General features: G+C 45.9%; 1 protein-coding gene across 5 annotated transcripts in view; it reads right to left on the bottom strand.

Moving 5' to 3' along the window:
• The window catches only part of LOC106587595 (FTO alpha-ketoglutarate dependent dioxygenase), a 193,888-nt gene that overhangs the window by 100,164 nt on the left and 68,371 nt on the right, over positions 1-25,353 (bottom strand). For 4 of the 5 annotated variants that reach the window (XR_006762132.1, XR_006762133.1, XM_014176154.2 and 1 more), the window contains exons 7-8: positions 22,875-22,994; positions 639-763 (exon numbers count right to left, since the gene is read on the bottom strand). Coding sequence is in view for 3 of the 5 variants with exons in the window: in XM_014176154.2 (XP_014031629.2) it covers positions 639-763; positions 22,875-22,994 (245 nt within the window). In the remaining 2 variants the exon portion in view is untranslated. The remainder of the gene's footprint in view (positions 1-638; positions 764-22,874; positions 22,995-25,353) is intronic. The other variant, XM_045708004.1, reaches the window with a different exon arrangement.

The raw sequence follows: 25,353 nt of genomic DNA, 5'->3' as shown, positions 1-25,353 counted from the left end.
CAGAGAGATGAGGTTCTCTCTGTCAGGTTCACAAAAAATATGTGTTTTTGTGTGTGTGTGTGTGTGTGCATTCCTGTGTATGCATGCCTGTGTGTGTCTTTCTGAGACAAGGGCACCAAAGCAGTAGAGGGGGGGGGTTACCACTGCCAGAGTAGAGAGAGAGATGGAACAGCTAAAACAAACATATTGTGTTTTGTGTGGGAGGGTGTTATGGGTGTATATGTAATAACATGTGTGTATAATATGTATTTGTGTGTGTGTGTGTGTGTGTGTGTGTGTGTGTGTGTGTGTGTGTGTGGTGTGAGTGAGGGGGGATTGAACCAATCCAAGACACATGTCACCCTGATAGCTGCTAGGTCCAAGGACCCCTCACTACAAACAACCTCCAACCCCCACATCAGACCTGCAGACTATCTGAGGAATTCACTTCACATCACCTCCATTCCTACTCAAATTTCAACAATACTGATTCCTTTAGGTTTCTTTTCACACAATTCAAAGTGTAACAGGGTGTGATTCTGGAACATGTGCCATCCAGACACGTGTGCTTGTTTTCACATTTCAACATTGTTGTGTGTGAGTTTCTGTTAACTGTTGTTAATGTTGTTGTTTACTGTTGTTGGTGGTTATTTGCTTACCTGTCTCTCCAGGTCTGTCTGTGCTGCTGTCTGTCTGTCAGGGCAGTTAGCAGGGTCTCTGCCATCTCTCTCCTGCCCTCCTCCGGTTGTTCCTCTTCCTCTACCGCTGCCAGTAAGAGTTGCGTCTGAAAGATAGGAAGCAAACAGGAAATGATGTATTAAAATGACATGGTTCCATATCTCAATTCTGTCTATGAATCCAAAGAAAACCATATCTGAGACTTATCAGGCCCAATTTGGCGCGGAAATTGAGTGGTTCTGAACACTTCCTGACTCGCCTGTTTCGAGCTACAGACTTCCTGGACATGTCATTTGACGCGTCTATTTGTCCTGGATACACCCATAGCAGCCTCTTGCGTCGGCGAGAAAACATTCAGAAACCGGTTGTTCTCACAAAAACGTCTCTAAAGTCCGAACAGTTTGAGCTACAGACTATTATGACCTCATCATGGCATCAAAGCTTAGACTCTCACGAAGACGGACGTGCTGTCTGTTTTGCTCTACGACGATCACAAGCCACACTCGTTAGAACGTAAGGCTTTTTAAACATTGAAGATCATAAATAAGTATTGCATTGTGATAATTCCTAATGTTTTGCTGAGCTTTCTAATAGCTCCTAAACAGACATGAAACACTTAGACAAATCGCAGACATGGGTATAAGACGATGGGTGACGTTTTGTGGATATAACAGTCAATTTCATACATTTCTGCCAAGGGAACAGTGTCTATAATGCAGGGAACAGTGTCTATAATGCAGGGAGTAGAGTCTATAATGCAGGGAGTAGAGTCTATAATGCAGGGAGTAGTGTATATAATGCAGGGAGTAGAGTCTATAATGCAGGGAACAGTGTCTATAATGCAGGGAATAGAGTCTATAATGCAGGGAGTAGAGTCTATAATGCAGGGAGCAGTGTCTATAATGCAGGGAGTAGAGTCTATAATGCAGGGAGTAGAGTCGATAATGCAGGGAGTAGTGTATATAATGCAGGGAGTAGAGTCTATAATGCAGGGAACAGTGTCTATAATGCAGGGAATAGAGTCTATAATGCAGGGAGTAGAGTCTATAATGCAGGGAGTAGAGTCAATAATGCAGGGAACAGTGTCTATAATGCAGGGAACAGTGTCTATAATGCAGGGAATAGTGTCTATAATGCAGGGAGTAGAGTCAATAATGCAGGGAGTAGAGTCTATAATGCAGGGAGTAGAGTCTATAATGCAGGGAGTAGAGTCTATAATGCAGGGAGTAGAGTCTATAATGCAGGGAATAGAGTCTATAATGCAGGGAGTAGAGTCTATAATGCAGGGAGTAGAGTCTATAATGCAGGGAGTAGAGTCTATAATGCAGGGAGTAGAGTCTATAATGCAGGGAGTAGAGTCTATAATGCAGGAAATAGAGTCTATAATGCAGGGAGTAGAGTCAATAATGCAGGGAGTAGAGTCTATAATGCAGGGAGTAGAGTCTATAATGCAGGGAGTAGAGTCTATAATGCAGGGAATAGTGTCTATAATGCAGGGAGTAGAGTCTATAATGCAGGGAGTAGAGTCAATAATGCAGGGAGTAGAGTCTATAATGCAGGGAGTAGAGTCTATAATGCAGGGAGTAGAGTCTATAATGCAGGGAATAGTTTCTATAATGCAGGGAGTAGAGTCTATAATGCAGGGAGTAGAGTCGATAATGCAGGGAATAGTGTCTATAATGCAGGGAGTAGAGTCGATAATGCAGGGAGTAGAGTCTATAATGCAGGGAGTAGAGTCTATAATGCAGGGAGTAGAGTCGATAATGCAGGGAGTAGAGTCTATAATGCAGGGAGTAGAGTCTATAATGCAGGGAGTAGAGTCTATAATGCAGGGAGTAGAGTCTATAATGCAGGGAGTAGAGTCGATAATGCAGGGAGTAGAGTCGATAATGCAGGGAGTAGAGTCTATAATGCAGGGAGTAGAGTCTATAATGCAGGGAGTAGAGTCTATAATGCAGGGAGTAGTGTCTATAATGCAGGGAGTAGAGTCTATAATGCAGGGAGTAGAGTCTATAATGCAGGGAATAGAGTCTATAATGCAGGGAATAGAGTCTATAATGCAGGGAGTAGAGTCTATAATGCAGGGAGTAGAGTCTATAATGCAGGGAGTAGAGTCAATAATGCAGGGAGTAGAGTCGATAATGCAGGGAATAGTGTCTATAATGCAGGGAGTAGGGTCAATAATGCAGGGAGTAGAGTCTATAATGCAGGGAGTAGAGTCAATAATGCAGGGAATAGAGTCTATAATGCAGGGAGTAGAGTCTATAATGCAGGGAGTAGAGTCGATAATGCAGGGAATAGTGTCTATAATGCAGGGAGTAGAGTCGATAATGCAGGGAGTAGAGTCTATAATGCAGGGAGTAGAGTCTATAATGCAGGGAGTAGAGTCGATAATGCAGGGAGTAGAGTCTATAATGCAGGGAGTAGAGTCAATAATGCAGGGAGTAGAGTCTATAATGCAGGGAGTAGAGTCTATAATGCAGGGAGTAGAGTCTATAATGCAGGGAGTAGTGTCTATAATGCAGGGAGTAGAGTCTATAATGCAGGGAGTAGAGTCTATAATGCAGGGAGTAGAGTCTATAATGCAGGGAATAGAGTCTACAATGTAGGGAGTAGAGTCAATAATGCAGGGAGTAGAGTCTATAATGCAGGGAATAGCATCTATAATGTGGGGAATAGCATCTATAATGCAAGGAATAGTGTCTATAATGCAGGGAATAGTTTCTATAATGCAGGGAATAGTGTCTATAATGCAGGGAATAGTTTCTATAATGCAGGGAATAGTGTCTATAATGCAGGGAGTAGAGTCTATAAAGCAGGGAATAGATTCTATAATGCAGGGAATAGAGTCTATAATGCAGGGAGTAGAGTCTATAAAGCAGGGAATAGAGTCTATAATGCAGGGAATAGAGTCTATAATGCAGGGAATAGTGTCTATAATGCAGGGAATAGTATCTATAATGCAGGGAATAGAGTCTATAATGCAGGGAAAAGTGTCTATAATGCAGGGAAAAGTATCTATAATGCAGGGAATAGAGTCTATAATGCTGGGAATAGAGTCTATAATGCAGGGAGTAGAGTCGATAATGCAGGGAGTAGAGTCTATAATGCAGGGAGTAGAGTCTATAATGCAGGGAGTAGAGTCTATAATGCAGGGAATAGAGTCTATAATGCTGGGAATAGTGTCTATAATGCAGGGAGTAGAGTCTATAATGCAGGGAATAGTGTCTATAATGCGGCGAATAGAGTCTATAATGCGGCGAATAGAGTCTATAATGCTGGGAATAGAGTCTATAATGCAGGGAGTAGAGTCTATAATGCAGGGAGTAATGTCTATAATGCAGGGAGTAGTGTCTATAATGCTGGGAATAGTGTCTATAATGCGGCGAATAGAGTCTATAATACTGGGAATAGAGTCTATAATGCAGGGAGTAGAGTCTATAATGCAGGGAATAGAGTCTATAATGCTGGGAATAGTGTCTATAATGTGGCGAATAGAGTCTATAATGCTGGGAATAGAGTCTATAATGCAGGGAGTAGAGTCTATAATGCAGGGAATAGAGTCTATAATGCTGGGAATAGTGTCTATAATGCGGCGAATAGAGTCTATAATGCTGGGAATAGAGTCTATAATGCAGGGAGTAGAGTCTATAATGCAGGGAGTAATGTCTATAATGCAGGGAATAGTGTCTATAATACAGGGAGTAGAGCCTATAATACAGGGAATAGAGTCTATAATACAGGAAATAGAGTCTATAATGCAGGGAGTAGTGTCTATAATGCTGTAATAGACTCATAGTTGATGTCACAAACTCCAAATTTAACACAGTTGTCACAGACTATTTGAATACTGAGGGTTTGCCAAGCAGATACATGAAATGAGTGACACAACTGGACTGATAGGCTGATTGGGCTTGGGACTGATTTAATTCAACTCTGTTTCTGGTAATAGCCACTGTGACACAATTCTGACCAAGATTGAACCTTGAACTCATCCTTGACCACAGGCCAAACTATATCCTTAGCTCACAACTCCAACGTTATCCTTGCCATAGCCTTATCACAAAACCCCAGCAAAATGTTCTCCAAAAAGGACCTAGAGAGAATCCAGACTGAATATGAAGGCAGTTTCACATCAGAGGATGGCAAATTACCCCAAATATTAGAGAGTGAGTCAATTAATCACATATACCACTGGTGTGTAATGTGTGAGTATCCCCTGTTGAACATGAATAAGAGGGTGGCTTAGAGTGTGACGTGGTGCATCAACGTTAATCTGGAACATACTTGTAACCTCTCCTCTCTCATTCCTCTCTCCGTTCCTCTCCTCTGTTTTCTCTCCTCCTCTGCTGTCTTCTCCTCTCCTCCTCTTCTCTAAGCTGCTTCAGAGGAAGTGAAATGAAAAGGGATCTGGCCGCCCAAATTAAATGCAGTTCTGTCAGTGCCGCTCAAATCCCTCTTTCCCTTCAGTCTTTTTCTCTCTCCATCTCAGTCTCTCTTTCCATCTCTCTCTCCCTTCGTCTCTCGGTCTCTCTCTCCCACCCTTGCTCTCTCTCTCCCCTCCATCTCTTTCTCCCTCTGTTTCTCTCCCTCTTCTCTCTCCATCTCTCCCCTCAGAGGAAGGTGTGATGGATCTGTTACTCTGACTGACTCTGACTGCTTGTTAAGAGCAGTCTCTTCCTGTCACATCCACCAGTCACACACTTTCATTTCCTCCTATTACACAGCTCTCTTTCTATCTCCTCTCCATTCTCCCCTCCTCTCTTTCAAAACCCCCAAAGCAAAGGAGACTTTTTTCCCAGCCTTTTTAATCAGTTTCTGACAATCCACCTGTCTGTCATCATTGGTGTGAGGACAGGTTTGATTGTGGGTTCTTGAGAAGGGAGCAGAGCAGGATTCAGAGAAGTTCAAATCACCCTCACTTCCCCTACACCGACGGGACAGGTGTCAAAACATTTGATGACACGGGCGGCGAGCCGAGGACATGTGACCGATTGCACCTGAGGAGAAGTAGACGTCAGGTAAATCAGCTGACCAGAGGAGAGAATGGTGGCTGGCTATAGGTCTGGTCCCTATGGAAACTGTACTGTAGCCGTCACCTTGCATTAAGCACTAATCTTCATATGATTGACAGCTTGAGAAACTATGAGAAAGTGCATTCCGTGTGTATCAACGTCTCTGAAATGAGTTCTCACCATCTCTATGGATTGCTTTCCTTAACAGTACTCCAAAATCGTGTTTGTCTGCTGTGTGATTCAGCACTGCTGAGTAAAACTGAACCATAACTGAACTGAAACCTGTTTTAACCCCACTAAATGCTGACTCTGTATGTGTCTCTTCACCCTGGAGGTGTGAGGGGTCAGGGGTTCAGAGGAGAGGGGAAGAGCCCCTCTGCCCCAGCATGGATGATGACAGAAGCCACCAAAGGAGCAGGAGACCCACAACAGGACCCTCACACTGATGGCAGGCCTGAACCCATGCTCACCTCTCCTGTTAAATCTTAGTAAACACACTGGAGACAGGCTCCCGAGAGGGGCGTGTGTGTGTGTGTGTGTGTGTGTGTGTGTGTGTGTGTGTGTGTGTGTGTGTGTGTGTGTGTGTCTCTCTACGTGTGTTTGTTGTGCTGTGTTCAGGAGGGTCTGACTGACCGGTGATGAGTGACGGCTTCAGGTTTAGCCCCAGGCTGATCCCCAGGCCCTTTAGAGACTCTACTGCTTGTTTACTGCACTGGGCCAGAGCAAGCTCCTTACCACCCCCCAGACCCACACCTGCCCAGTCCCACACCTACCCACCCCAGCCTGCCCTACACCCCCAGCCCACACCTACCCAGGCCAGCCTGCCCTACACCCACACCTACCCAGCCTGCTCTACACCCACAGCCCCACACCTACCCAGCTTGCTCTACACCCACAGCCCCACACCTACCCAGCTTGCTCTACAGCCACAGCCCAACACCTACCCAGCCCAGCCTGCTCTACACCCACAGCCCCACACCTACCCAGCCTGCTCTACACCCACATCCCACACCTTTATCATCTCAGCCTCATCCATTAGCACCGGGTGGCCCTCTCCTCCCCCTCTGTTTACATCCAGATGACAGCACCCGTCCTCAGCTTCCTGATGCTGACCAGAGATGTCCCTGTGACCCTGGGTTGGGACCAAGGGGGAGAGAAAGGGCAGAGGGGAACCTATAGCTGCCACACCCAGATCCAGCTATACTCTTGTCCAGAAGTTCGAACATTGTGCATTTAATCTAAAGAAAGGCCTCCAGATTTCCTAGCTTAGGAAAACAAACACAAACATAGACTGAGAACAACTTCTAAAGACCAAACCCCAGGGCAGCCCGCCAAGAGACCTGAGGTGGCAGAACGGAGTGCTCGGGTTGGGGTGTAGGGTTTGAGCGTAGCCTGAAGGTAGGGATGGGCAGTTCCTCTTGCTGTTCTGTAGGCAAGGACCATGGTCTTGTATTGGATGTGAGCTTCAACAGGAAGCCAGTTGAGTGTGCGAAGGAGCGTGGTGACATGAGAGAACTTTGGAAGGTTGAAAAACCAGGCAGGCTGCAGCGTTCTGGATAAGTTGCAGGGGTTTGATGGTACAAGCAGGGAGCCCAGCCAACAGCGAGTTGCAGTAGTCCAGACGGGACAAGACCCTGGATTAGGACCTGTGTGAGGTAGGGTCGTACTCTACGGATGTTGTAGAGCATGAACCTGCAGGAGCGAGTCACTGCTTTGATGTTTGCAGAGAACGACAGGGAGTTGTCTAGGGTAACGCCATGATTCTTTACCCTCTAGGAGGGTGACACTGTGGAGTTGTCAACCGTGATGGAGAGGTCTTTGAGCGGGCAGGCCTTCGACGGGAGGAAGAGCAGCTCAGTCTTGTCAAGGTTGAGCTTGAGGTGGTAGGCCGTCATCCAAGTTGAGATATTGCCAGGTACGCAGAGTTGAGTGTCGCCACCTGGGTGTCAGAAGGGGGGAAGGTGAAAAGTAGTTGAGTGTTATCCGCATAGCAATGATAGGAGACCATGTGAGGATATGACGGAGCAGAGTGACTTGGTGTATAGAGAGAAGAGGACCTAGAACCGAGCCCTGGGGGACACCAGTAGTGAGAGTACGTGGTACAGACACAGATCCTCTCCATGTCACCCGGTGACACGCACAACTAACAAACAACTATCTAACATCTGATCTCAAATACCACCATTTGTGTTTCCATGTAGAACGACAGGGAACAAAATAAAAGTGAGGTAGACGGGGCTATGTTATTATGGTGCTATGCTTCACTACCAGTCCAAAAGTGACTGGTTTGGTCACAGTGTAACTTACAGAAAGTATATTACTGGAGAGGAAGTAGGAAGTGATAGGAAAATAAGCTCCAGAGTGGTTCACATACCATAAATACTGTAGTGCATTCAGACTGACCCTAGAGTATCTTTCAAATTGTTAACACCCCATGAAAAGTCTTACTGCCTGACTTCAGATCAGCAGTTGCAGGCATGTTGGATTATATCTGGCTCTACTCCCTCTTTTGGACCAGGCTATGACTCACAATCATCTCCCCACACTGCAGTTAAAAGTTACCCACAGATCTAAGATCAGATTCACCTACCCTCAATTTTAACCTTATCCATTGCGGAGTAAAGACATATCTGACCCTTTATCAGTGGTTAGAGATAGGGACAGCATATACCTTACTGCTCTGCCCACCTCTGTCTGTCTGACTGGCAGCTACAGCTCTACCTCTTTCAGATTTCCCCCCCAACTCCCTGCACAGCCATATTTACCAGTCCCAGCCATGTACAGGCCTCCTCGTCAGACTCTGTGCCAACTACAGGCTGCCCATAATGGAGGCCTAGCCCGGCCCAGTAATCCATCCTTCTGTTTACGACTGCTGGGGCCTCTCTTACACAACCAGCTACATGGAGGAGCTCATGTCACGCTGACCAAGATGGCCAACCTCAAACATCCACACAGATATCTGAACCAGCCAGTCTTAACCCTGCTCTCTCTTTCTATCTGTCCCTCTCTCTCACTCTCTCTGTGTGTCCCTCTCTCTCTGTCTCTTTCTAGCTCTCTTCATGCAGCCCTACTCTCACTCACTCCATCTCCCCTTTTGGTCTGACGCTATCACTCTAGCTCAGGGTAGATTTCAGGCCTATTTTCCAACTCTTCTGACACTTAGTGGCTGCTCCAGTTGCTCCTGCCCCGACATCTTATTTCATAGGCCCAGGGAGTGGGAGTTTGGCAAGCTGCTAATACATGAAACCAATATGACTTCCACAACTGGTCGGAGGAAAAAGGCATCAGGCACCTTGCTTCAGGTAATTGATAGCTTCTGCTGGGTGATATGGACAACAAGGGAACTGTGATCCTGCTGTGTGTGTGTGTGTGTGTGTGTGTCTCGCTCTGGCTTCCCAGGTTACGTTGCTCTGGGGGTAACAGCCACACGGCTGGAAACATTATATTAGCCCAGGAAATAAGCCCGAGCCACTTTCACTTTCCTGTGACATCACACAACTTCCAGTAATAAAAGTGCTGTTCTTACCTATTCCTGCATATCATGACCTTAGAGATGCACCATATAGAGACCTGGCTGAAATTTGATTTGCCAAATTTCCACGAGGACTGGTGGGAAGATAGCTAAACCTTCTGCATGGGGACTGACTGGGATGGTTGGGGTGAATTAGTGTCATGGGTTGACTTGGTCTCATCGCTGTCAGGCTCCTTTCCACTTTGAAGGCCCCTGACTGTTGACATCACTAAAGCTGAGCAGGCATTGGAGCGAACAGGCTGAGGGGTGGGGGGCTGGAAAAACACTAGGCCTCTTATAGAGAAGGGGTGGGAGGAGGTCGTATGTCTATTCAGGCCCCTAGAGATGAGTTTGTGTGTGTGTGTGTGTGTGTGTGTGTGTGTGTGTGTGTGTGTGTGTGTGTGTGTGTGTGTGTGTGTGTGTGTGTGTGATCTCCGTGGTAATTGAAAGGTTGCCCTTTCCGCCAGATTGACCCCCTACGGGTCGTGGGTGCCATCAATTATGTCACCCCCAAACTGGGCTTCCCTATACACACTGGATTATATGAAGTGTAAAACATTAGAAAAATGTGTCTGAAACAGCAGAGAAGCGCGTTTGAGCAGACAAGGGGGGGTTGTAAAGAGACACCATAGAAGGAGTAGGCCTCAACAAGTGAGTGTGTTTGAAGGCATTGTCATGCACTAGCGTGGGCAGGGCGTCTATGTAAGGCAGAGCTACAGTCCATCTTTAAGGGCAGAATACAGGGAGGACGGACGGACATATGCTTTGCACAGGGCCAAATGAGGCAGAACTCGATTGGCTTTTGTGGTCGTCCCTTTTGGTGGGAAAGAAAAATAAAATCTGTTTTAGGGTCGCAATCCAACAGTCCAATTCAGCCCCACAAACATCACACAAAAACCCTACTCGCACGTCTCTAACCGTCGCACAGGTCAGCATGAGAGCGGATCCAGTTGAATTTAATGGTTAAACCACATACCCCCATCTAAATGAGCTCTGCAGATGGCTACCACACACACACAGATTTGCCTCCACATCAGGGGACTGGTAAGGACACACACATTCTACACAGACTACTACCCCAGCCTTCCTGACCTAGACAAAATGAATCACTGTCCACCATAACAAAGCATCTGGGGTGTAAGGACTAATTTAGGACAGAAAAGATGGAGCTTGACAGAGATGGAAGACACATGGCACTTGCTCACATGAGCATGCTACTAGACTGCTCCCTCCCTCCACCTAAAAGTTGATCACAGATTGTTGTAGATAGCAGATTCGGATGAGCACCTCTCTCTTGCCAATAAAAGCTTTTTGCTGACTGGGGGAAAGCCAGGATCTCTCCCAGAAAGTTACAATATTACACACACTCCAATGCTCCACACCTCATTTCCTAGAAAATGCTATACCAATAATGGGGATTTCCATCAATCTCCTGCAGCACCGCTAGCACAGGAGAAGTTGGTTTAGCATGTCTATAAGGACAGAACTGGGCCATTTATAGGAGGTAAGCTCTGATTGACTAGAGTTAACATTAGAGTAGGGCTGAAAATGCTGTGATTTAACTGTTCCATTGAAAGAACACAGACCTCAGACCCATCGGGTCAACCCCAGCTCTGGCTAGAGAGGTATGTGACTATATGAACAGAAAGGCCTGAGGTCCATCACAGCTCTGGCTAGAGAGGTATGTGACTGTATGAACAGAAAGGCCTGAGGTCCATCACTGCTCTGGCTAGAGAGGTATGTGACTGTATGAACAGAAAGGCCTGAGGTCCATCACTGCTCTGGCTAGAGAGGTATGTGACTGTATGAACAGAAAGACCTGAGGTCCATCACTGCGCTGGCTAGAGAGTTATGTGACTGTATGAACAGAAAGGCCTGAGGTCCATCACTGCTCTGGCTAGAGAGTTATGTGACTGTATGAACAGAAAGACCTGAGGTCCATCACTGCGCTGGCTAGAGAGTTATTGACTGTATGAACAGAAAGGCCTGAGGTCCATCACAGCTCTGGCTAGAGAGGTATGTGACTGTATGAACAGAAATACCTGAGGTCCATCACTGCTCTGGCTAGAGAGGTATGTGACTGTATGAACAGAAAGGCCTGAGGTCCATCACTGCGCTGGCTAGAGAGTTATGTGACTGTATGAACAGAAAGGCCTGAGGTTGGGCTACATTACTGTGTGGAAGACCTGTCAGATCCCACTCATGTCTTTATCCTGGGAGTGAAGCTGGCAGGTCTGCTAAGTCTGTTAGAGAGAGAGGAATACATAGTGGACTAGTACGAGTTCCCTAGGGGTGCAGTCCCATTGTAAAGGCTGTAGTAGAGTACTGTCAGGGCTAATACAGACAGCTCCTCTATAAGGTCCCCAGGCTCTGACAGACATGAGGCTAACTGACCCGTATGAACCCCTGTCTCCTGTACTGGGTGGCCTAGAACAAGACAACCACCATTTACATTCATGAGTAATATGAGTTAGAAAATGGAAAGGATACTATCTGATTTTAGACTTTATCCCACTACACACACACCCCTGCTCATTTCATTGTGTGTGCTGCTGCTCCCCACCCAGGGAGCCAGGCAGGTTGATGGGAGCTGAGTGGGTAAACAGTGTTTATAAGGTAGTTAGCCAGCAGAGAGAGGATGCAGCCCTCCAGGCAGCTCTTACCCAAATAAAACAGACATTTATTACACCGTACATGACCCTCTCATTACACATAAATAGGAATTAATGAGAGCTATATCTGGCGCTCCCCACGGAGGGAGGCGGGCCCCTCTAAAGGACGGTAATTACACTGTCCTACATCTCACCACTTAGCACCGCCTACTAGAGTGAGCTATCTGGAGGGGTGGAGGGGAGAGACCACCCCCTTCTACCTGCAGTGATCTGATTGCCCCTGTGAGCTTTAGCGAGATGGTATGACCCAAAAAAGGAGTTGGAGTTGGTTTAAGACATTTTTGGGGGATATTGTGTTTTTTTATAGCAAAATAATCATCTTGAGAGTAAAGTGTGGAGGTATATGTTGACCAACAAGCACACTTGATGTTTTATCTCAGTTGGCTTGTACACCTCATACAGGACCTCCTGAAAGAGAAAAAAACCTAAAAAACTAAATAAGGAACTTCCCAGCATGTTACTGAGCTCCCCTACTCCTCTCCTCTATCACTCATCCTGCATCACATCATCCATCTCCCTCTCTCTCTCACCCCACATCCATTCATCCATCCATCCACTATCTCTACCGCCTCTGTCTCCCTCTCTCTCTGACTGCCGTTTAAATCCTCCCATTATCTCTTCCTCTACTTTCCCCCCTCCACCCTCCTCCCCCTCATCTGAAACATCCCAAATAATCTGCTGCATCTTCTCCAGAATTCCTCTCTTTTTTACACTCCTCTTCCCGTCAGGATTCCCCCGTTCTCCTGCTCTTGGTTCTCAACGCAGCTTAACGCACTTAAGAGCCTGAACACGATAGCTCCACTGATGACTTTGGAGAATTAAAATGGAGAATTGCACAACATGTGCAGAGGTGTGAGACAGGGGGAATAGGTAGGTGGGGTACTTCAGTTTAGAACTTTGCTACATGTCTGCTACTACTGTGTCTTGCCTCTACTGTGCCTGCGACACAGAAAGAATCTATCTCAGGGGATGAACATGCAAGTTTGCTACAGGAAAACATGAATCCATTTTATAATACGTTTTTTATTCGCAGAAAACAAAACAACCTCCCTTCTGTGTCTGGGGGAAAAGGTGGGACTGAATGTTCCTGTCTGCTGCTACACTGTCTAGAGCCAGAGCCTACAGTGAAGCAGCACTTCCTCCAACAGCATGCTTTTCATTCCCACAAAAGAAAAACAGAACCGCCCCTCTGTGTCTGTGTTAATGGACTGGATCCCACACAGAGACGAGCATCAGATCAGTTGGAGAATAAATAATTACACCAGGATCAAAGTGATGCAATAATTGCATGTCAAGTGTTGGTTAACGTTAATGTCTATTGTCAGCAGAAAGAGGGTGTGCTTTGGTATGGAAGTATGGAGATATCTTTCATCTCTGTTTAACTCTCTCACTGTCTGTCTTTCTCTATCTCTCACTCTTTCTAACTCTTTCGCTCTCTCTTTCTCTCCTCTCTCTCTCTCCCTTCAATCTCTTTCTTTCTCACTCCATATATCCTTTCCCCTCCAGCTCTCTCCCTCTCGGTTTCTGTGACAGAAGCAGGCAGGGAGAGGCTAGGCCCTGCAGCTAGCCCGCCCGTCCTCCCGTCCACAGCCACAGTGAATGTGATTAAGCTGAGCAGTGATTAATCTGCTCTGCCCTGTAATTCCTCTTTACCACTTTAATGGATGTTATCTCCCCCCTCTGAAGACTTATCTTGCTGATCAGGGCCCGGCTAGGAGGAAAAACAACCTGCTAAATAAATAAATAACGGAGGAAGGGGATTGGAGGAGCTGCTAAGAGGGAAAGACAGATCAGTCCCTGTAAAGTGCTCATTTGTTTTCTAAGAAAAATAGACAAGTGACTTCAAAGTCTGCCAATACAGTAGAAACACTGTCAACATCACAATCCATCAGACAAACAAAATGAACTACCCAAACCGGTGTCAATAACAAATATCTTAGTTTTTTTATGAACGCACAAAGAAAGAGAGAGATATTCTATAGGTAATTATACATGGTTTGGGATGAGAATATAACAAGCAAGAAAAGGGTTTGCTGAGCTTTTTCTTCATTATGGAATAAGAAGCAAAACAATAGCACTTCCTTATATGATGTGTCCATATTAGGAGTTCATCTAAGATGAAAAGTAGGGTAATGGATGTCTCAGACTGCCCCATATATTCCATATACAGTAAAGACCTACAACACTGAGCAACTTGGCTCCGGTCTCTTCCCATTGTGTGAACCACAACACCCCACTTTTCTCCAGAAGACAATGACTTGTATTATGTTTACTGTTAAATTATCAGAGAGAAAAATCACACACACTATTACATCTATGACTAATAATGATAGCAAATTAAACAGAAAAAGCAGGATGTGGTCAATCATTGTTAGGTATTGTTTAAAAATGACACAGAATAAATCCAGAAAGCCTAGGAGGGTCAACGTCACGTCAACAGCTGAATTGGATTTAGACCTTGGGAGGCTGTGTGTGTAGTGTGTGTGTGTAGTGTGTGTGGCGTGTGTGTGGCGTGTGCACACAAGGCTGGGTGGCCTGTGACGGAGGCCTTCTGTGCAGTGAAAGGGTTAAAAAATCAATTTCTATTCACTCTCTCACACACACATACACACACACCCAGTGGTTTTACTGTAGATTCTGTCACACAGCCAATCCCCTACTGAGATTCCAGTCAGTACCTATGTCTTTAGGTACAAAGCCTGCGGGCTGCAGTGGCTGCAGGTAACATAAACACTGCTGCCTTGCCTCCGCAGCCCCACTCCGCAGCGCACCGTATCTGTGCTGCATGAAATTCTCTAAAGGGGTTTAAGTATTTACGCAGAACACTATCAGGCTCTGCCGAAAATGTAGCTTACCCTGTTGAATAAGTACTTCAAAGAGAATCGCAAATACCTTTTGCCTGCGATTTATGCTCCATTTTCTACCCCTCTCTCTCTTACTTTTCTTCTCATTTTATATTTCCCCTCAACACAAGCCAGCTCCGTAATGTAAAATGTATTATCAGCCATATATTTCCTTTTTAAATGAATAATAACAATAATCTTGGAGTAATTTCTTTTCAGTGTGGAGCGTTGTAAATAGGTTGCAGCAGGTGTGTTAATATAGAGCTGGAGGTAAACAAGGCCGAGCTAGAATGAACACCAGGATTATACACTAGTCTGTGATAAGGACAACACACACTACTATCCAGGTAGCCACACACACACACACTACTATCCAGGTAGCCACACACACACACACACTACTATCCAGGTAGCCACACACACACACACACTACTATCCAGGTAGCCACACACACACACACACTACTATCCAGGTAGCCCACACACACACACACACTACTATCCAGGTAGCCACACACACACACACACTACTATCCAGGTAGCCACACACACACACACACTACTATCCAGGTAGCCACACACACACACACACTACTATCCAGGTAGCCACACACACACACACACTAATATCCAGGTAGCCACACACACACACACACTACTATCCAGGTAGCCCACACACACACACACACACACACTACTATCCAGGTAGCCACACACACACACACACTACTATCCAGGTAGCCACACACACACACACACTACTATCCAGGTAGCCACACACACACACACACTACTATCCAGGTAGCCACACACACACACACACTACTATCCAGGTAGCCACACACACACACACACTACTATCCAGGTAGCCCACACACACACACACACTACTATCCAGGTAGCCACACACACACACACACTACTATCCAGGTAGCCACACACACACACACACTACTATCCAGGTAGCCACACACACACACACACTACTATCCAGGTAGCCACACACACACACACACTACTATCCAGGTAGCCACACACACACACACACTACTATCCAGGTAGCCACACACACACACACACTACTATCCAGGTAGCCACACACACACACACACTACTATCCAGGTAGCCACACACACACACACACTACTATCCAGGTAGCCACACACACACACACTACTATCCAGGTAGCCACACACACACACACACTACTATCCAGGTAGCCACACACACACACACACACACTACTATCCAGGTAGCCACACACACACACACACTACTATCCAGGTAGCCACACACACACACACACACTACTATCCAGGTAGCCACACACACACACACACTACTATCCAGGTAGCCACACACACACACACACTACTATCCAGGTAGCCACACACACACACACACTACTATCCAGGTAGCCACACACACACACACACTACTATCCAGGTAGCCACACACACACACACACTACTATCCAGGTAGCCACACACACACACACACTACTATCCAGGTAGCCACACACACACACACACACACACACACACACACACACACACACACACACACACACACACACACACACACACACACACACACTACTCCACATTTCATATACTGTTACATACATACACAAAATCACAAACACGTGAAAATAATCACAGACAGACACTCTTAAAATTACAAACATACTCAATATCGATAAGACAGCTACAGTGCATTCTACTAAAATGCTAAACTAAAAAAGAGCATAAAAATGCTCTTTAATTAAACAAATAACTGCTTAGTTCACACTGACAATTAATCTGGCTTGCATGTGTGTGGCCTGTATATGAAACTGTTAGAAAATGTTGCCCTAGAATGTCAAGCTAGAGAGTGAAACAGAGTGGTATGATTCTACTGTAGCTAAGCCTCAATAAACTAGAGAGTGAAACAGAGTAGTATGATTCTACTGTAGCTAAGCCTCAATAAACTAGAGAGTGAAACAGAGTGGTGTGATTCTACTGTATCTAAGCCTCAATAAACTAGAGAGTGAAACAGAGTAGTGTGATTCTATTGTATCTAAGCCTCAATAAACTAGAGAGTGAAACAGAGTAGTGTGATTCTATTGTAGCTAGGCCTCAATAAACTAGAGAGTGAAACAGAGTAGTATGATTCTACTGTAGCTTGGCCTCAATAAACTAGAGAGTGAAACAGAGTAGTGTGATTCTATTGTATCTAAGCCTCAATAAACTAGAGAGTGAAACAGAGTAGTATGATTCTACTGTAGCTAAGCCTCAATAAACTAGAGAGTGAAACAGAGTAGTGTGATTCTATTGTATCTAAGCCTCAATAAACTAGAGAGTGAAACAGAGTAGTGTGATTCTATTGTATCTAAGCCTCAATAAACTAGAGAGTGAAACAGAGTAGTGTGATTCTACTGTATCTAGGCCTCAATAAACTAGAGAGTGAAACAGAGTAGTATGATTCTACTGTAGCTTGGCCTCAATAAACTAGAGAGTGAAACAGAGTAGTGTGATTCTACTGTAGCTAAGCCTCAATAAACTAGAGAGTGAAACAGAGTAGTGTGATTCTATTGTATCTAAGCCTCAAGCCTCTAAATGTCCTGCTCTTTCTTACCTACCGAGGCACAGAAAAACAACAACTAGCACAACCCCCAAAAAAAACATTCCCCCAAAATGATTAACGCTGAAACTGCACACTACAGAACCATAACATTTATAATGTTTTACAAACCCATCAAATAAGTGCATAGGGATTAATTGGCCCTGCCGACCTTCAAATAATTATATGAACAGTGCAACTCTAAACTCCCAATGAAATTGATACACTTTGATAATTAGATTCTTGGCTCTGACCCGCTGAAGTCAATAAAGGTTATTAAGGCCAATTGCTGTCTAAACGCATTAGAGGCAGAGTAAACTGTCTGTCTATAGGAGGGAGGGAGGCCCTCCTGCACTAGTTCAGCCCAGCACCAATACGATAATCCATTCTCCGTCCTGAGGTTTCTCCTCTCCCGCCGGTGTCTGTCTGCACTCTGCCATACAAAACCAGATTGGATTCGCTTAACCTTTCCAGAGCTTTGATCAAATGAGCTCACACTGCAATAACATTTACATTGACCCCCCTCTCTCTCTTTCTCTGTCTCGTTCTCTCCCTGAAGCTCCATCCCCTCCCCTTGCTAGGTCAATAACCTAATCAGCTATCGATGGCGACCTGGCCAGCCTGCGAGTGATTGCTCTGTGCTCCCCCCGAGTCGCTCCCCCTCAGCAGCCCGCCACAGATTGTTACTGAGGACCAACATTAAAGACGGAGGGAGCGAGGGAAAGGAGAAGAGAAATGATGAAACGGTCACAGGCCGCCTCCCTACACATCACGTTCCTCCACGGCTACATGACGGGTGTGACCAAACCCAGAGGAAGAGAGAGAGACTGACAAAATGGTTACAGGGAGACGCTAGAAGACATGGCCCGGGTACCCCTTCCTGTTTTGTAGATCTTGAAGTATACAAATATATTCAAGTGTGTGAATTATATTTATTGTGAAAGTAGATACATTTTCTTGATACACGCTGAAAGATTTTCATCTACAAGGCTCGTTCAACTGTCAAATGAGGAATAGAGAGAAGGAGAAAAAGGAAAGCGAGAGAAAGAGAGAGAAGGAGAAGAACAGAGAGAGAGAGAGAGAGAGAGAGAGAGAGAGAGAGAGAGAGAGAGAGAGAGAGAGAGAGAAAATACTGTCTGAAATCTCTTTGTATGCCGGCAGCTTTTGAAGTTGTGATTTGAGCAGCCACAGAAGTCAGGGAAAGTGACAAATTAGGGGAGAAGCTGTAGTGTGCAGGCAGAGCTGGTAAATCAATTAAAGTCAAACTGAGTGCATACATTAGCATCATCACATACACACACATAAACACAAACATAAACACACACACAAACATACATAAACACACACACATAAACACACACGAAAAAAGGAAATATGCCATTTTTTGTTGCTTCTCCCGCACAGAAAAAAAAGGATATAAAAAATAAAAGATAAAAAATGCCACACCATTATTTAAAATATTTTGCATAAAGCCACTGTCTCTCTCCTTTTGTCAGCCAGGTGGAAGCTATTCATTGTTGCTGGTTTAAGTAAATGTCAGGATTGTATGAGATCCATGATAGTAGGTCCTAGGGGGGCTGGGCTGCAGACCGGGCCCTTCCAAACCATAACAGGGTTCCACTGCCCCTCGCTCCATTCCTAGTCTGGATCACAGGGGAACAGAGCCTTTACACCCCTGTCCTTTAACCATGGGGCGCAGCCTGTACCCCTCGTCTTCTGAGAGAGGTGGAACACTGGACCTTCTTCATACAGGTACCTATTCTCATATCTGATAAGCACTTCAATTCCTTTATCTATGCATGGAGCACTCGTGCACCCACACACCCACCCACACACACACACACACACACACACCCACAGCTGATCTGAATACTCTTTATTTAGCCTCTCTCTACCACTGACTTCCATCTACCTCTTGTTGTTTCTATTAGGAAGCGACTTCAATTCATGAGGTAACAGTTTGGAGATAAAAGGAAGAGAGAGAGAACCTCTGGATGTGTTTTATCAGAATGTCATTCAGATGGCAGGGTGAGTATTTGCATGACAACAGGATGGAGAACCGGGACTGAGCCCTAGGGAGGAAACTAGCATCTATAAACAGACAGCAGCTTCTGAAATATACAGAACACAATGCAAGGCTATGTATGTCGCAGGCATAGACCCGCACGCATGCACGCACACACACACACACACACACACACACACACACACACACACACACACACACACGCACACCAATCCATTCCAATATTATACTGTCTTTGTTGTCAATAAAAAACAGCACACACTACTTTTTTATGTGTCTAATATGGTAAACATTTTGAAGATTAAGCATACACCATGAAATTATCCCAAAACATTAATAAATATTAAAATGTCATACATTTAGGACACTGTGGATTTTTTAAATAGTAAATAGCGAAACATATTTGTCACCACAGAAAAACACTAACTGTCACACTGATATTCTGATATTTAAAATAGTTTTGCATAAAAATGCTAATAAAAATAGTTTATGTATAAGTATATGAAAATATAAAGAATATAAGTTATAAAAATCATTTGACAATTCAAAATAGAAGTGTAATAAACAAACATAAGCGATCAAAAAAAAGGAAAAAAAAATGCATATATAACTGATTTCTATAATACTGAGAAAGGCCTATTTAATCAGTATGTGGTACAATATTGCTTATGAAAGCACAAAGAGCCTTCATCAACAATAGTGGCCCATTTTATTTGTTCATTTTCCACAAACACAATGAGCATGGCTTTGATTTACTTACTGGGTCAAAGACAAATACCTCCCTGATAAACTACTTCATGTTGTTTCATTTAGAAAACAACACAATGCACCTTCAGTAAAATACTAAATGATAAAGAAGAAAACTAGTAACTAGAGTTTACAGAAGCTAAATGGGAAAGTATAAATTAACAGCATGCCTCTAAAATAAAATACAAAACAAACATTGCTCTAAAGGGAATGAGAATTGTTTTTTTATTTTTTTATTTTTTTATTGTTCACTAAAATGTCACATTTATCTTGAATGATGCTATAGGCTACTCAAGGCAATATGCAGCAGACACACGTCTGCATGTCTGACCAGAGCCAGGGAAAACTAAAATGATGAGTGGGGTCTGGTTGTGTGTGTGTGTGTGTGTGTGTGTGTGTGTGTGTGTGTGTGTGTGTGTGTGTGTGTGTGTGTGTGTGTGTGTGTGTGTGTGTGTACACGAGTGAGTGAGAGAGAGAGATGGCTGGTTCACCATCAGAGAGAGAGAGAGAGAGAGAGAGAGAGCGAGAGAGAGAGAGAGAGAGGTGGCTGGTTCACCATCAGAGAGAGAGAGAGAGAGAGAGAGAAATTATGCCAGCGAGGTGTGGGGTCCACTTGCAAAACAAGATTTCACCAAATGGGACAAACACCCCATTGAAACCCTGCATGCAGAGTTCTGTAAGATTCTCCTACATGTCCAGAGGAAACCTACAAACAATGCAAGCAGGGCAGAATTAGGCCAATATTCACTAATAATAAAAACAAAAGAAAGAGGTTGGAAATATCTAAAATACAGTGTCCCCTCTCGTATCATTACCAAGCCCTGCAATGCCAAGAGCTGAGCAAAGAAAAGAGTCCCCTCATCCAGCTGGTCCTGGGGCTGAGTTCACAAACCTGTTCTACTAACACACTGAAGCCTCAGGACCAGAACATCCAATCAATCAGAATAAAACAAATTACAACACAATCAAAACTACAGTACAAAGTACAGGCTCAGTGAGCACAAAATGTAAAAAATATAACACAATTAGAGAGTGTAATTTCCCAAATTTGAAACCCCTATTCAAGGTTTCAAAGACCTCTCTGATGAGGATAGGCTACCTGTCCTGTTGGGGGAGGACGCAGAGAGCTGTGGGTTGGCAGCGCACTACATTGCTGCCTGCCATAAGATGAGGGACAGTGTCTGACAGACCAATCAACCTGCACATGTCCTCTACTGTATGCTTATTGTTATTGTTGAATGAATGGTTATTTTGTTGTTACTGTTGTCCCGTTGACAATTTTGATTCTTATTATCTTAATATTGTAAATATCCAAGGTAAGCTTTGGCAATATGTACATTGTTACGTCATGCGAATTGAATTGAATTGAAGAGAGAGAGAGAGAGAGAGAGAGAGAGAGAGAGAGAGAGAGAGGGAGAGAGAGATGGCTGGTTCACCATCAGAGAGAGAGAGAGAGAGATGGCTGGTTCAGCATCAGAGAGAGAGAGAGAGAGAGAGAGAGACACAGCTGGTTGACCATCAGAGAGGGGGGGAGAGAGGGAGAGAGAAAGAGATGGCTGGTTTATAATCAGAGAGGGAGACAGCTGGTTGACCATCAGAGAGAGAGAGAGAGAGATGGCTGGTTTATCATCAGAGAGAGAGAGAGAGAGAGAGAGCGAGCGAGAGAGAGAGAGAGAGAGAGAGAGAGAGAGAGAGAGAGAAGAGACACAGCTCAGGCCTTCACATCTCACTCCTGCTCCTCTCTAAGTACAGGTTCAAATCACACACTTCATCTGAGCTCTAGATGAGTTTAGACCCATCTCCCCCTCCTGGCTGTGTGGACGGGAGTGAGCCAGCCTGTCTGCCTGCCTGCCTGTCTGCCTGCCTGTCTGCCTGTCTGACTGCCTGTCTGACTGCCTCCCTGTGTTTCAGTGCAGAGCAGCACCGTGCTTCTCCAGGCTCCTCTCTTTATCCCCGCCTGAGTATTAGATGTGATTACTGCTCAGCGCTCCACACTGACAAAGACAGAGAGCACAGAGAGAGAGAGAGAGAGAGAGAGAGAGAGAGAGAGAGAGAGAGAGAGAGAGAGAGAGAGAGAGAGAGAGAGAGATGGAGGGAGGGAGGGAGGGAGGGAAGGAGAGAGAGAGGGAGCACCGCTCTGGTCTTGGCTGTTTCAGTGATACAAGAGTGCCCCCTACTGCTCCACTCTGCAGAGTTACAACACACACTTTGATAAAACAGCAGAGCTGAGATTGGACTAACACACACACACACACATGCGCACACACACGTACAGTAAACAGATGTGACTAAGTAGACTTCAATGTGAACAACCCATCCTCTCTCATTTATGAGACTGAAATGACTGAGAAAATGGAAAGATGTGTCAGAACAATTACTAGTCCCTTGTGATTTGGTGAAGAGCTGAGTAAGACCATGTTGAACCAAACATTCTGAATATATCATACCCGGGGTGTGACACAAAGACATTTCACAATCACACCTGCACTCTCTGATTATTATCGGTGTAGTTTGTGCAATGAACTCAAGCACAGGCATATTTGAGGTTACACAGATGTATACAGCCAATCAGCATCAGATCCTGATGGAGGCGGTCCACTGTGAGAATGCTGATCACGTTGGAACAGGAGACTGTGTACACTAACAATCACTGACTGCAGAAGCGTGTGAATGAACTGAAGTGTTACAGTAAAGTTCTTTGTGATTAGACTTTGTATGGCTCTTAAATGGCAATCGTAGACAGTCAACCTTAATACTACACACTAGTATGTGTTATTACTAGGTCCCAGTGTGCAGTCTTACCATGTGCTCCATCTCTCTCCAGTCATTCTCCAGCTGCTCCATGGGTCTGGCCCACCAGCTGCAGAACCGGGTATAACGCTGGCCCTGGAACCAGTACTGCCTCAGCCACTCAAACTCTACCTGCAACACAACACAACACAACACAGTACAGTCAGGAAGAGGAACCATATAGGATTATAGGAATACTTCAGATCCTAGACAGGCAGTGGTAGATCAGTCAAGCCGTATGAAGTCCAGATGGAAATATTGGAAAGCTCAAACTTGCAAAGACATGGAGGTACAAAGACATGGAGGTACAAAGACATGGAGGTACAAAGACATGGAGGTACAAAGACATGGAGGTACAAAGACATGCAGGTACAAAGACATGGAGGTACAAAGACATGGAGGTACAAAGACATGGAGGTACAAAGACATGGAGGTACAAAGACATGGAGGTACAAAGACATGGAGGTACAAAGACATGCAGGTACAAAGACATGGAGGTACAAAGACATGGAGGTACAAAGACATGGAGGTACAAAGACATGGAGGTACAAAGACATGGAGGTACAAAGACATGGAGGTACAAAGACATGGAGGTACAAAGACATGGAGGTACAAAGACATGCAGGTACAAAGACATGGAGATACAAAGACATGGAAGTATATCCATCTATCAACGCCAAGGCCTCTACTGTGCTTTAGAGCAGGAGTGAGAGACAGGAGATAACAAAAGGTTAAATCTGTCTGTTGGGGATTTCCCCTAATCAGATATATATAGAGAATGAAGTGTACTGGAGTCTAGACTTCCTAGAATGTCTGTTTACACAGATGGTCATCCCTATGAGAGTAGACAATACACCCCTCTCACAGTACACCCCTCGACCCCCATTTCCCAAACCAACCCGACCCTAGACGCCTATACCCCACATTGCTCAACCCTCTCCTCACTCCTCCTCAACCCCTACTCCCTCGCTCCGCAGGGGAATGACAGTTTACTCTGCAGAGCAGCTCACCTCTCCTCCTCCGCCTCCTCCTCCTCCCCTACTCCCTCGCTCCGCAGGGGAATGACAGTTTACTCTGCAGAGCAGCTCACCTCTCCTCCTCCTCCTCCTCCTCCTCCCCTACTCCCTCGCTCCGCAGGGGAATGACAGTTTACTCTGCAGAGCAGCTCACCTCTCCTCCTCCTCATCCTCCTCCCCTACTCCCTCGCTCTGCAGGGGAATGACAGTTTACTCTGCAGAGCGGCTCACCTCTCCTCCTCCTCCTCCTCCTCCCCTACTCCCTCGCTCCGCAGGGGAATGACAGTTTACTCTGCAGAGCAGCTCACCTCTCCTCCTCCTCCTCCTCCTCCCCTCCTCCCCTACTCCCTCGCTCTGCAGGGGAATGACAGTTTACTCTGCAGAGCAGCTCACCTCTCCTCACTCCTCCTCCTCCTCCTCTACTCCCTCGCTCCGCAGGGGAATGACAGTTTACTCTGCAGAGCAGCTCACCGCTCCTCACTTCTCCTCCTCCTCCCCTACTCCCTCGCTCCGCAGGGGAATGACAGTTTACTCTGCAGAGCAGCTCACCTCTCCTCCTCCTCCTCCCCTACTCCCTCGCTCCGCAGGGGAATGACAGTTTACTCTGCAGAGCGGCTCACCTCTCCTCCTCCTCCTCCTCCTCCTCTACTCACTCGCTCCGCAGGGGAATGACAGTTTACTCTGCAGAGCGGCTCACCTCTCCTCCTCCTCCTCCTCCTCCTCCCCTACTCCCTCGCTCTGCAGGGGAATGACAGTTTACTCTGCAGAGCAGCTCACCTCTCCTCCTCCTCCTCCCCTACTCCCTCGCTCCGCAGGGGAATGACAGTTTACTCTGCAGAGCGGCTCACTCTCTCCTCTCCTCCTCCTCCTCCTCCTCCTCCTCCCCTACTCCCTCGCTCTGCAGGGGAATGACAGTTTACTCTGCAGAGCGGCTCACCTCTCGTCCTCCTCCTCCTACTCCTCCTCCTCTACTCCCTCGCTCTGCAGGGGAATGACAGTTTACTCTGCAGAGCGGCTCACCTCTCCTCCTCCTCCTCCTCCTACTCCCTCGCTCCGCAGGGGAATGACAGTTTACTCTGCAGAGCGGCTCACCTCTCCTCCTCCTCCTCCTCCTCCTCCTCTACTCACTCGCTCCGCAGGGGAATGACAGTTTACTCTGCAGAGCAGCTCACCTCTCCTCCTCCTCCTCCCCTACTCCCTCGCTCCGCAGGGGAATGACAGTTTACTCTGCAGAGCGGCTCACCTCTCCTCCTCCTCCTCCTCCTCCTCCCCTACTCCCTCGCTCTGCAGGGGAATGACAGTTTACTCTGCAGAGCGGCTCACCTCTCCTCCTCCTCCTCCCCTACTCCCTCGCTCTGCAGGGGAATGACAGTTTACTCTGCAGAGCGGCTCACCTCTCCTCCTCCTCCTCCTCCTCCCCTACTCCCTCGCTCTGCAGGGGAATGACAGTTTACTCTGCAGAGCGGCTCACCTCT

Source organism: Salmo salar, chromosome ssa26 (genome assembly GCF_905237065.1).
Source record: "Salmo salar chromosome ssa26, Ssal_v3.1, whole genome shotgun sequence".
NCBI classification, from domain to species: Eukaryota; Metazoa; Chordata; class Actinopteri; order Salmoniformes; family Salmonidae; genus Salmo; species Salmo salar.
The sequence above is the reverse complement of the archived record's forward strand: the minus strand, read 5'-3'. Positions and strand labels throughout refer to the sequence as shown.